The 13,992-nt window shown below is 39.5% G+C and overlaps 1 protein-coding gene across 1 annotated transcript in view; it reads left to right on the top strand.

Moving 5' to 3' along the window:
- The window catches only part of LOC101848338 (liprin-alpha-1), a gene marked incomplete in the record, with an annotated part of 88,793 nt that overhangs the window by 72,506 nt on the left and 2,295 nt on the right, over positions 1-13,992 (top strand). The window contains 5 exon segments of the mRNA XM_013079852.2: positions 437-637; positions 1,305-1,480; positions 2,345-2,442; positions 3,372-3,547; positions 4,433-4,501. Of these exon segments, the coding sequence (XP_012935306.1) occupies positions 437-637; positions 1,305-1,480; positions 2,345-2,442; positions 3,372-3,547; positions 4,433-4,501 (720 nt within the window).

Here is a 13,992-nt window from a genome sequence, read left to right as displayed (position 1 = left end):
TTAGTAATGACTAAACCTTTGTTTCTGCTATTTAGAAGTTGGAGGCAAGCTTTTGGGGTTATAATGAGACATAGTGCACTAGGTTTAGGTGAATGTAGGAAAAAACTCTGGGAGACGGTGGAAAAAACTCAGGGCTTAAAGAGTTAAAGAGCAAAGAGAAAGAATGAAGCCAGAGATGATAGACAGGTGGATACGTGAAAGTAAATATCTCATTGGAGAGATATGTTCATGTTTATTTGATCCTTTGAAGAACTGCACCTTCTGTTGACATGCAGCAGGTCTATTTGTTTACCAGACTCCATGTTCCTCCTGTAATTTGTTCTTATTTCTCTCTCACACACTGGCTGTGGGTATACAACAAATTTTTTTTGCAACCCTACTTCATGTTCTGCTTGTAATTTGCTGTTATGTCCCCCCCCTCTCTCTCTCACTTCAGCTTTGGGTGGGCATGCCTGCCTGGTACGTGGCTGCATGTCGAGCCAACGTGAAGAGTGGTGCCATTATGTCCGCTCTGTCAGACACGGAGATCCAGCGTGAGATCGGCATCAGCAACCCCCTGCACAGGCTAAAGCTGCGGCTGGCCATCCAGGAAATGGTTTCACTTACTAGTCCTTCAGCTCCAAAGACTTCCAGAACCGTAAGTACCTTGCTTATGTGGTTTGCACATTTATGTAATTCTTTTCTTGCACTTACTACAGGACCGACATCTGTGTTGTAAGGGTTAGCCTTTACGCCCTTGCCCGCGCAATACATGAGTGCTACTCCCGAGTTGGGAGGTTTTTATTAGAGTATCTGGTTCTGTCAGGAGGAATATTGTATCCCTCCAAGTAGCCCTGACAGGGAGGTTTGAAGCAACCTGCCTCTTAAATTGGTGTTTGTAGAGGTGTATAACATTAACTATTAATCGCAACAGATACTTTCTATCTGGCACGATTTATTTAGCCGCTTGTGCCATCATTACAAGACGTAGATTGCTAAATCACTTACACTGTTATCTGTCGGAAGGGAGCTGTACTTACTTCTCAGGTGTGGTCGCTTTTCCTGCTTCTTTTCTGTCACACTTTTTTGTCCCTGATCTGCTTCTGAAGCGGTTATAATGCTGGGTTGCAGTTAATTATTGCCAGTCTTTGCATTGATCTTGTGTCCATCTGTTTATTTCTGTATGAAATGACCTTCATTTATTTTGATATGCTTCTCTTTACTCAAACAGTTGCCATTGTCTTTTTCAAAGTTGTCACTAACGTGTCAGTTTGCTTCTCTTTATTCACACTTACTAAAGGCTGCTACAATTTCCCCCCCCCCAGACTTTGGCATTTGGTGACATGAACCACGAGTGGATCGGCAAAGACTGGCTGCCTAGTCTGGGACTGCCTCAGTACCGCAGCCACTTCATGGAGTGTCTTGTTGATGCTCGTATGCTTGACCACTTGACTAAGAAAGACCTCAGGGGTCAACTCAAGATGGTGGACAGCTTTCACAGGTAGCTGGCACTTCTTGGTTTGGAATTTTGGATAAAATGCATTGCACACTTAATTGTGTTTTATAAACTGCTGTTTGGAGTTATCAAGTGTAAATATGTTATTGATGTCTCTTTCGGCATGATGTAGTATTATTTCTTACGAATCATTACTTATAATACTCACCTGCTTCTGAAGTTTTAAACTTAAGTATGAAGAGTCAAATGTTAAGTCCTTCACTGGTGTCTGTGGTGCAGCGTTGAGGCACTTTGCTAAAGCATGCTGAAGATTGATTGCTCTTTTAACTTTCTGTGAATAGTCTACATATTAAAAACGATATACCACCCCCCCCACCCCCCCCCAGGGCAGTGCCACTGACAGAAGTGTCTTTAGGCCATTCCCAAAGAGGGGATATCAAACTGTTCTTATGCACTGTAGAATTGTGAATGGGCTGATTTATCAATGTCATGCTCATACTGTGCCGGAACAACATATGGGGAACTGCTGCTTTTTCTTTCCTCATCCTTACTGTCGTCATTTTTCCTTTACCTCTTTTGTATATTTGTCACTCTCTTGTGAACTGCTATTTCCAGGGTGCCTTGATAGTCGAAGCAGACTTTGTGCTTTTGAGTCTAGAGAGGTGAGCAGAGTAAGCCTGATTTCCTGTTTGGACTTCTCTGTTTACATCCACCCCTTGGCGCTCATTTGACCTTATGCAGTTGCGAGCGTCGTAAAACCTTACTTAAACGAACATAAAAACAATATACTCTGAATTTCTTTTTGTGTTTTGTCATGGCAGTAATTTTCTTTTGTGTTGTGACGTTTCGCATTTCTAGTTAGTTAAAGAGCAGCTGCAGGTACTAAACTTTCTTACTTACTCTTTTCAGGACCAGTTTACAGTATGGTATTAACTGCTTGAAAAAAATCAATTATGATAAAAAGGAGCTGGAAAGGAGGAGGGAGGAAAGTTTGGCGGATGTGAAAGGTGAGATCTGGAGATTTTTAGAATACTTGACAGGTGCTGAAGGTGACATGGCAGGTCTCCTTTAGTCAATTGGATCTTAACTTTTTCCATTCTTCTTCTTAGCTGTTAATTTTTGAATTGTTAATATTGGAGATGTGTGTCTTGAAGGAAGTGGGTGGTTTGTCTTTTTGTTTGAGTCCAACGGCCTTTTATGAAGAGATAATCTAAAGGTGAGGAACTGGGGTCAATGGTAGAGTAAAGAAGATGGGAGAAAAAAGAAAACAAGGCAGCGATGGCATTGTGAAATGATTTTACAAATACACATTTAGACCTAGAACTCTTTATTATGAGAGAGGGTGCATCACCTATACATGTACAGTAGGACAAAATCGAAATTTTAAAAAGTTTGTTTGAGGGTTTAATGCCCTGAGTGGGAACCCGTGACTTATTGGTGCCAGTCTTTTATTTATGGGCCCGGTGACTTGTCATTTAACAGGGTACATCTAGCTCTGGCTATGTCATTCAGAGGGGCAGAATTCATCCACATAGTCCCTGTTAGACTGGCCTACTGTCTCAGTCAAAGCCAAAATTCCAGACTGAAGAATTGAGAATTCCATGCTAAATGACGGCAGAATGGTTGGTGTTATGTCTTCTGCCATAGGTTTATATTTCAACGTATATGTTGACTGTTGTCGTTAAAAATTTTTTGTTGTTGCTTATCCGTGCTATAAAATGAAAGCTATTTTGTCATAATTGCTTCTCTTTCTGCCTTTTTCTCTGATTCCCCTCCTTCTCTTTTTCTCTTTCCCCTGATGTGAATTGACATGAGTGTTAATCTGTCAACATGTTGCCTGTCTCTCTTTTCTGCTTTTTTTTGTTTGTTTTTGGTGCTTTTTCTCGATATGAAATAAGTGTCATCTTGTCAACAAGTTTCTCTTTCTCTCCAACAGATGTGCTGGTGTGGTCCAACGAACGTGTCATCAAGTGGGTGCAGAGTGTGAACCTGCGAGAGTACGCCAACAACCTGCAAGAGTCCGGCGTGCACGGGGCTCTCATTGCCCTGGACGAGAGCTTTGACCACGCAAGCATGGCTCTGGCCTTGCAGATCCCCACACAGAACCAACAGGTGAGACTCTGCTTTACTTTACATACCTTTTCAACCTGCCCGCTCCTCATCTGTTGGTGCTATGAGATAGATTGGTAAATCGAAATGTGTCACTTCACTGTTCTGTTGTGTTCTTAGAAGTTGATATTACGAATTTAAAAAACTTTTTCTTTCAACATTGTGAACTGAATCTCTCATGTTGTGCTGGCTTGACCTTGTCTACAAATAACTCTAACTTTCTAGATTTGCTCTTGGAAACACCATCTCTTCCATTTCTCTCCTCCTTCATTTTTTGTAGTCCTACCCTTTCTCTCTTTTTCTAGTTTCTCCATCTCTTCTTTTTACCCTCTTTTATTAGTGTTGCTGTTTGTCCTTTCATGCTTTATTGAAAAAAGACCCAACTTCTTAATCCATTTAATTGTATGAATGCAATATCATATCTGAGGCATTGTGGTGGAATCAGGCACTCGTCAAAATAATGAAATCGAAGGAACAGGCATTTTTCCTCGTTACGCAATTTTTATCAAATTTTTGTTTTTTGGTTCAACGCTTTTTATGTCCGAATATGAACAGTTTTCAATTTGAATTTTACTGAAAAATGTTGATTAATGACACAAAATAAGTAAAGTTTTAGTTTTCAAGGACTCTCAAGCTATAAATGTCCAAACTTTGGCAGCCGTTTTCTCGATGATTTTACCTCTGAAACCATGTTACCCTCACCTCCTTGAATCGCAAATATTTCGACTTCTATTGAAGTTAAACGGGTGTTTTTTTCTTTGAAAGCAATGCAAATGAATAAGCTTTCAGATGATACCAAAAACTCCACATGCCCAAAAATTGACGAGCGCCTGATTCCACCATATATTTGTTTTAACATACTAAATTTTTTACGTCTTATAACCACAGGCACGGCAGGTGCTGGAGCGGGAATTCAACAATCTTTTAGCCAAAGGAACAGACAGACGATTAGAAGAGGTTAGTGGCATCTCTTTTGCACTAATTTATTACCATTGTTTTCCAGGACCTGAGAGGGCCTTTGAAGGATGTGCTGCGTAAATGTTACTCCGATTTTAGACTGCAGCCTCCTCCACGCTCCTCATGTTTTTGTTTCTTGTCTGCTCTTCCCCTTCCCTTTCCCTTCTAGGCTTCGAGCAACTTTTCTCTGTTGTACATAGTTTGTGGTCCTCGTGTCATGAGAATAAATTAACTCCCAGTCCTGTGTTTCTACTAAGAAGACTATTACTACTATTAGATTTAGGCTGATGCTCTCACAGTACTGAACTGTTAATAACATAGGTATAGGCTAATCTTTTCGTGTAGAGTTTTAAGTTGAGATTTTCTGATTTTTTATTTTTACATTCCACCACATTATTGTGATCAAATACATTTGGAATGCCTGGAGCTGCTGATAGGTCGAGGAAGTAATTTAACATGCATTTAGTATTTTGATTTTATTTCCTACAAATCTGTAATATCCACAGTGGCTATGGTGACTTCAATGACTCTTAATGTGTGGTCCCTTCCCCCTACACCCCACAGTTCTGATTTGCTCACATTATGTTGATCATTTTTCCTCACCTCACTCATACAGTAGATTTATGTTGGGTGTGTAACCAGTACATATTCTCAAAGAAGATGCTGAATGATGGAAGCAGTCTTTGCTAATCACCCCCATATGCATTGGAGCATGCCGTGTGTGTTATATCTGGGTCATAACCAAAATGCTTTAGTTGTCACAAACTCTGTTGGAGACGCCTGTGACAACAGAGACCTTACAGAATCTTTGTTCCAGTCTAAATAAGAAACAAAAGCACAGGACTGTTGATGAGCAAGTCATTGAACACAGCTTTTGTGCACTGGAGGTAAAAGTACCCCTAGGTTTTCACTCTTTTTTTTCAGTAATCACACATTTATACGAGAAGAGAGGCGATGACCGAAATTGTCAATAATGAAGTGGAAGACCATTTGTTAACTGAGAAGGAGTTGCACGTTAAAAGAAATCAGGCTTTTGAAGTTTTGATTTTGAAATTATTAAAATTAACAGGATATAGATAGATATAAAGGTGAAAATTTTAAGTTAGTCTGTGAAAGAGAACAAGATAAAACTTTACGTAACCAACAAGATATTGAGTTGTTGGGCAAAATTCTAAGTGCTGCCAGTGTAGAAATTGCGACAGCGTTCACTTGTGAGCAGGTTATGATATTACAATTTTGGTTGAATGATGCTCTTATTTATAAAGAAACCTGGCTCCACAAAAGCTTTCTGGAAATGAACGTTTGAATTAAATTGTCTTGTGTAAGAATGTTTTTTTTATGAGACAAGTGTTGTTACTGGTCTAGCTCCTCCCTGGCCTTCGCCGTTCACTAAAATGCCATGAAAATGATGAGGTGGCAAACTGGGGTAAAAGTTGATCTTACTCAAAGGCGAGAGAAAAGGTTTGGTTTAGTTTTGGTTTCTGACCAAAAAAAAAAGAGTATTAAAATCTGTGCTGATTGTCTTATGTAGGTTGCTGGATGGTAGCTGTACCGGCAAACAACATTCACCCCTGTATTGTATTAATAACAGCCAGTTGATCCTTGTGGTATCCTGACAGCTAATTGAGAATGGGTGTAGTGGTGTAATAACTCAGCTGCAAGCGCTGTACTGTTGCTGTTGTGTGCCCAAGTGTGTATCTATTGTGTTGTGATTCATCACCATCATGTTCCATTCCTTCACTTCTCCTTTAGAAATGCATACTTTTTCTGTATAAGCCATCATCTTTTCTAAGTTTTTCATGTTATGTTTTTGTTTTATTAAAAGTTAAATTGTGTGTGTCTATGTCTATGATTTGTGACGATCCCCTCTGGGGTAGGTCGTCCTGTTTTTCTCACATCTTGCATGAGATTCTGCCTTTGATGTTAGTGCTCTCTCTGTGAAATGAAGAAGATTGTGGACACAGCAACCAGTGTGTGGAAGAAGTTGTAGCTCTTGATGTATGTTTGTATATATGAGTATGTGTGTGTGTGTGTGTGTGTGTGTGTGTGTGTGTATGTGTGTGTGTGTGTGTGTGTGTGTGTGTATGTCTGTTTATGTGTGTATCTGTATGTAATTGGCCACTCTAAATTTGGAAGGGCTGGCAAGTCTGTCAGAATGAGAATATGGGGGGCTAGTGACTTTCGAATGACAGGGTCGTAAGTCCCATCCGTTCTGTTTTTGAAAAATATACATGTATAGACTTGAGATAGAACTTTCTCTGGAGTGACTGAGATGGAACAATTACTTATATACATTTGTCCTTTTCATCTTGGTCTGCCAGATTTGGGGTCTGTAAACTGACTGACCTGACACACTTGCAAGAGAAAGAATACGCAGTAAAAAAACAAACAAACTATGGTGTGCCTATCTCTGTCTCTATTTTGTGGAAAAACTGGACTTACAACCTATATGTAGGAGATGGTCAGTTGTAATGACTGATCTGTATACGGGGGAATTCTGTGTCTGAAAGTTGTCATTATATTGAAATGAGGGTTTTCCAAGTAAGCTTATGTTGGAGTGAGAGTTGTCCAAGTGAGATTTGTGTCCTGGCCAGCTTGCTCCCCAGTGTTTTTTCAGTCCATCTCCATCAAATGTTATTAGAGCTTTTGTCTTGCTTCATGCCTTTCTCCTTTAGTTCTCATTTTGGTTTTATTTATCATTGTGTGTATGTGTTTAGGAAAGTGTGGTTTAGGGGTGGGGGTGGGGTATGATTGGGAGGGGGGTGGTCGGATGTTATTGTTGTTTTCTGTTTTCTGTTCAGTTATCACATGTATTCTATTTTTGTTCTGTGATCAGGCCAAAAACAAACGCAGATGAAAGCAGCTAAAGGTAACTCGTCCACACCTCATTGCCTCATACTTACCTTCTCGATGCAGGTCATATCTATCGTCTCGACCCCCTCACCCCTCCTCTTCTCTTTCTACCAAGTCCCCGATTGTTTCTCAGCCTTTTTAACTGCTGCACTGAATAACACCAGCTCCCCATCCCCCCTTTCCTCCCCATAGAAGCCATGATGTGATTGGTGATGGTGCACCTCTGTGTGAGCACGGTCTTGCCTTTGTATGTTTCCCCTCACTGGCTTTTGTGACCTCCTTCACACTGTTCTCACACAGGGATGAGCATCCTCACGATCTGAACAAATGCTGATAATAATAATAATAATAATAATAATAATTATCATAATTATCATAATTATCACTATAATTGTAAATATAATGATAATAATGATAATAATAATAATAATAATAACAGTAGTAATAATAATAATAATAGTAGCAGACATTTATGTAGAGCTCAATCCTGATTAAAGAACACAGGCTCTGAGCACTTAAAAAATACAATAGCAGTGCTTAAACAGTTCATTGAGCTCTGACAAAAAATCTCTCTCATTATATATATATCTTGTTAATCTAAACACAAAGATGACTTAAACTGACATTTGAATGAATGAAAAGATTTGATCTCTCTGAACTCTTTATCTCCGGCAAGTCGCTCCCAGCGTCTCGCGGTCGGAACCACTGTGCCGGTGAGCCGTTGACAGCGGCTCGGGCGCATTCCTTCAGAACGGCTTTGACATTAAATTAATTTTCAGCAGTTGCTGAAAACAGTTCTCCTTTATCGGGATTTCATTAATTAAATGAAGAACTATCGAAATAGGTTCACTTGTTTTGATTTAATCACCAATTTAGTGATGATTTTGTCATTTTTAGATTTAGTTCCAAAAAAAGGGCCCAGGCATAGTGGGTTTATCATTCAAAGCATTCTAAAACTTGAGGCCATGATAAATGCCTTTTCGCTCATTAAGTTTCATAGATGGTAAAGTAATTTCTTTTTGTCAGCTGATGCTTTGATAAATGTGATGGTGCATTATCATTCAAGCAATGTTGATTTTTTATTCACTGTGCCTTCTTTAAATGCTAACGTTCAGGACTTTTATTGAAATAAGGATAATATGATTTCACTTCAAGTTCAGTGTGTGCTGGCTTAAAATCTAGTTTAACTCTTTTAGTGCTGAGTCACTTCCATGTACATTTGTACGGACAAGAAAAACGTTCTTTCAAGAGAGGTTTCAACATGGCCATATTTTTCCTTAAAAAGAATAAGCAACTGCTCAAGTTGTTATTTCAATTTGTAAAATGTCTGCTATCCACCTGTAGAGGGAACCAGTTTGAGAGGTCACAATACATCTGCACAGCAGCGAACTGATTAAGGATCTCGTAGACAGCTGTGCCTGTTCCTACCTCATTATTAAGTTATTCCTCTATTGGTTTGATGTTAAGTTTTGGAATTTTTTTCTAGAAAACCTAGTTCATATGAAGAATAAAAATGAAAGAGCAATAAAAGCAAAAGTGGAGAGATAAACAACTAAAAAGCCAATTGAAAAGAGACTGTAGAATAGTGTTGGAAGTCTTTTCTCCCCATTCAAAGGCTCACAGATAGACACCAACCTATGAACCAAATTGGTTCCAGCAAATTAATAAAAGTTCTCGAGAAACCTTCATAATTAAACAGCAGGTTTTTCTAGCAACTCAGTTTTGTAGTCTTGTGTGTTGACTATTGTCTAATTTCCCTAGTTCTGTAGCCTGAAAGATTGATAGCAGTAGTAGCATAGGAATAATTTCTCCAACTTTCTAATTCAGACTTTCTAGTGTGTAATATGCGTCACTCCCAGAGTCCTCTCTATTTTCACTTTCAGAATGTTCTTGGTGGGTCGGTCTTCTCCGCCTTTTTCTGTTGTGCTTGTCCATTGTCTCAGCCCAACATTTTTCTCCTTCTCACAGTGTAGTTCTCTTTGTATCACTGTTACCTCTTTGGAGAGGAAGTAAACAAACAACATAAAACACCATTAAAAATAATTTTTGACACTCCTCTCAGAATTATGATAGTTCACAGAAAGGTAGCTAGTGATGACATTTTTGCCCGCTAAATGATCTGAATTGCGTCAATGGGGATGCAAAACACCTTAGTTTTATCAACTAAATTATTATTATTTTTTTTAGTTCATGGCAAGGCAACTAAATGAATTTCTTCTCGAAGAAATTTATTGCAAGTCAAATTATGAGGAGAGGAAGGAAAAGTGTATTTGTATGGGATGAGGTGTACATGTCTTGGGATCAGACATGGGGGGGGGGATGATGATGGATAGCTCTGTTTTCTTTTCAGTTAACATTTCTTAACTGTTCTACTGAATATATTTCACGTCATGTAGAAGAGTTAAGAATATTTTTGCCAGTCAGAAACAATGTGTAGGGTATATGAGTCATTAGTTGTCAAGATTAATGCCCATTCTCTGTGGAATATGAAAGTTAAGGATTTTGAATAAGGAAAGTATAACTGAAGATTGCTCGCTGATGTGTCTGTGTCTCACGTGAAAGTTCTCTGTGGAAATGGTCGGCAACCTGTTTTCCTTCACAATTAATGTCGTGTTCTTCCTTTGCACATGATCCTCACTCGTTCCAAGTTGTCGTTGGTATAATTACTTGCAACCTTCCTAAGGTTTTTGTGATACCCCTCTGGTTCATTTTCACGTCATCGTTTACTTCCATGAATGTGCCCCGTGCAACTCTCCTCTCTCCTCCCCCCCCCAATAAAACCAAAAAAACCCCCAACTTAAACCCACACACACAGAAAAGAAACCGTCAAGGTATTTAACTTTTGTAACACTATCGAGCTCTCTACTGCAACCGATTTGTTGTCCTCCCATATCTTGGCTGCCACTATATGTCTTGTGAAAATAAACAAAACACATTTCATAAAAAAAACACCTAAATTTAAACTGGCTTCAATTTAGAAAGTGTAGACAGAATGAATATCACTATTTATTTATACAAGTTGTTAGGAAATAGGCGTCTGGAAAATCAGCAACCCCCCCCCACCCGGAGGTAGACTTCAAAAGTGTGTGTGTATACCCGTTTATTCTGTTGCGAAGATCATGAGATATTAGCCTTTAACTATGCCTCTGCCTTTTCATAGAAATATAGTCTTTGTGTATCACATCATTAGTCATTAGCCCTTGCCCTTCTCCCTTCCCTCAACTACTCTCAGTACCATGACTACACCCATAACCAAAACCCACTCCGTTGAAGTTGAAGCGTTTTGTAGTTTCTATTTCTGTTGCCCCCATCACGGCCAGTCTGGCTGTATAGTACCACAAGACAGACTTAGAAAGGTGTTGGAAGGGGGAGCACAAATTGAGGGGGACCCCCCCCCCCCAACACAAGGGTTTGCATTTCTTTTTAGTTGTGGAAAAGAGCCACAGAAACATATGCTTTCATCTAGATCTTTATGTGTCATATTCATTTTGGTGTGCTGTCATTGACCTTCTTTTTTGCCCTAACCGGTGGGCCAGCTGCACTAGCTTTAAAATAATTATCAGCTTACACAACTCTTTCTAAAACTCCCTCTATCCTTAATAAAAAAAACCCAAACCCCCCCCCCCCCCAACCCTACTAAAGAAGCAAACTAAAAACAAACATATCACCCCCCCAAAAAGAAAATAATACCCCCTGCCCCAAGAACTACCCCCCCCCCCCCCCCATCCCAAACAACAATATGCCCATCCTGAAAAGAAAAAGGTGGGGAAAAGTCGCTTGATTTGGCAGGGGGGGGGGGGGGGGTAACTTTAGCTTGGTCAAGGATTTTTGTTTTGTGCTGTGTGTCCTTGATGACCTCGCTGCTGCTGCTGCTGGTGCAATCTGTGCTCAGATGGCCTCTCTCACGTTCTGTATATTTTTATAGTGTCCTATTTTTCCCTCTTTCCAAGACCCACTTTGTTCTACTCAAAAATACTGACGTACACCTGGAATTTTTGTGGTGATGGACTGTTGGTTTGGTCTGTTTGTTCTGTTTTGTGTAATGGTATCTTGTTGTCTCCCTTTGTGGTGGAGGAATTTGTTTTGTGCTGAGAGATTTGAAATACTTGTATATTTACTGTCGATGGCCAAGGCTGTTGCCACAAAGTTTTTGCCTCCCTTTATGGTAGGGAATTTGTTGAGAGAGATTTAACTATAACAAATGTAATTGGGCAAGGTGGCTGTCACAAGCTTGTAGATCTAGAGATACTTTTGACGTGTGAAAAATTGAACAAACATCCCAAAATAATATTATTTTGCACTTAAATGTCTTCAGCATAGAAGAGCTTTCTCCGGGGTTAATTCGACCCAGTGACCCCACAACCTTTGGATGAAACTTGTAATATTTACTTTTGGGTTTCCTAAAAAAAGAAGGAGCTAAAATGGTTTTTTGCAAATATATAACTGATGCCAGGGAATTAATGCTTTTATCACTGAATTATCGTTTGCTTTTCAAGTAAAGGTTCTTTGGTTGTTGTGATTTAAACTTTTTTCTAAGAGGGTTTCTTACAACTTTGAGTCTATGTGGGTTCGTATTATTTGGTGTCGTATTGGAAGAAAAAGATTCTGTGAAGGAAAAGATTGCAGGTGTTTTTGGGCTCCACTTTTATAATATGTCTGTTTTCTATGTCTTATCTGTGAATTCCGTTATTGACAGGTGTTTTCCATGGGTATTTGATTGTACTGCACTGCTGTATTTTATGGTTTTTTTTTCTGTGTTTGGTTTGGAAAGTAATCTTTTGTTGATGCTTAATTTATTTTTGTGTTTTCTTTATTTCATGTGGACCTTGTGGTGTATGCTCTCTCCTCTGTGCTTGCAGTTGTCTGAGATATTGTGCTTGCTTATCATAACATTTGTGACTGTAGAGAGCCTTGTAAATTTCCAAGACCCTCTTGCTTTTTGAAGCTACTAACATGGCGGATGTCCAGTGCAGACACTCACAGTTAACCGCTACTAACCTGATTTTATTTTTAGTGAGTTTTGAGTTGCTTCAAAGGAAAGGGTAAAAATATATCCTGGAATTTGGCTTGGACTGCTCATATAAAATATTATATATATGTATAACAAATGAATATGTTTGTTAAGTTTGTCTAGAAAAGGTCTTGTGATGTAATAGTTTGTACCATTTAACTTTGTCTCCTGCCCACTGAGTATTATTAAGATTACTTGTAAAACAACTGTTTTTTGTTGTCATACGTGTGTGTGTGTGTGTGTGTGTGTGTGTGTGTGTGTGTGTTTGTGTGTGTGTGTGTATGCGTGTGTGTATTTATGTATTTGTGTGTGTGTGTGTGCATGCGCTGCGCATGCATGCATTGTGTGTGTATGTGGTATGTGTTTGTTCATTTGTTTGTGTGTGTGTGTGTGTGTGTGTATGTGTGTGTGTGTGTGTGTGTGTGTGTGTGTGTGTGTGTGTGTGTGTGTGTGTGTGTGTGTGCAACTATCATGTTGGGTGATTGGTGGGTGGTCTGGTATGGTTGGCTCCTTCTTTCCTATCCTATCAAACTTCTACTGTCTATATCTCTCCCCCTTTTCCTTGTATGCTGCCCTCTAGTAGCACCTCTTATATTTGGCACCCATGTGACCTATTCATGTAACAAGTGCCATAAAACTGTTATTAAAACTTAAACAAACAACAAAAAACTAAAGTTAGAGTACCCCCCGGGGCGGTGCAACTGACTGAAGTGTCTTTAGGCCATTCCCCAAGGGGGAACATTAACCTGTTCTTATGCAACAGAAGAATTGTAAATGGGTTGATTCATCAATATCATGCTTGTAACTGTGCCTGAACTGCAACAGGGAAGTGCTGCTTTTCCTTTCCTAATCCTTACTATCGTCATTTTCCTCTACATTTTTTGTATGTTTGTCACACTCTTGTGACCCTCTATTTCTGAGGTCCCTTGAGTTATAGTTGAAGCAGACTTTGTGCTGTTGAAGCTAGAGAGGTGAGCAGAGTAAGCCTGATTCCTTGTAAAGACTTCTCTGTTGTCATCCACCCTTTGGTGCTCCTATGACCTTCTGCAGTTGCGAGTGCCGAAAAAACTCTACTAAACTAAAAAAAAGTTAAGAGTGTCTTGCACTTTTGTTAGGGAACTCCCCATAGCTAGAATGTGTCTCATAGCCTTTTTTGGGGGAACACCCCTGGCTAGAATCTGAATGTGTCTCAGCACCTTTATCTGGGAGCTCTCTTTGCTTTATTGACTCATGCTTTGTGCTGATGGAGATCCGTGTCGTTAGACTGAGTTACCCTCTTGCCAGGTGTGTGTGGCCTGTGAATCTGACGAGACAAACCCTGTAAAAGTGTAAAAGAAGCCATTCATATTGGTCTGACCTTTTGAGCAAGCCATGTTAGGGTTGATACTTTTTTCTTTTTGTTCAGGAAGATGTTAAGACGATTTCATTGATCTCATGTCAGTTATTCACTTACTCGCTGTTTGGTGATAGTCAAGGTTATTAGGTTGGTGATTGCTGTGATCTTGTTTCTTTTTTCATGATTTATTTCTGTACTGCTCTGTCTTCAACTCCTTTTGCCCCCATCTGCTCCTGGCATTTTAGTAACCTAGTGATTAATGGTTGTGTTTGTTATGCCATACAAGTTATC

This window comes from Aplysia californica, unplaced genomic scaffold (assembly GCF_000002075.1).
Source record: "Aplysia californica isolate F4 #8 unplaced genomic scaffold, AplCal3.0 scaffold00066, whole genome shotgun sequence".
Classification (NCBI taxonomy): domain Eukaryota; kingdom Metazoa; phylum Mollusca; class Gastropoda; order Aplysiida; family Aplysiidae; genus Aplysia; species Aplysia californica.
This window is presented reverse-complemented; position numbering and strand designations above follow the sequence as displayed.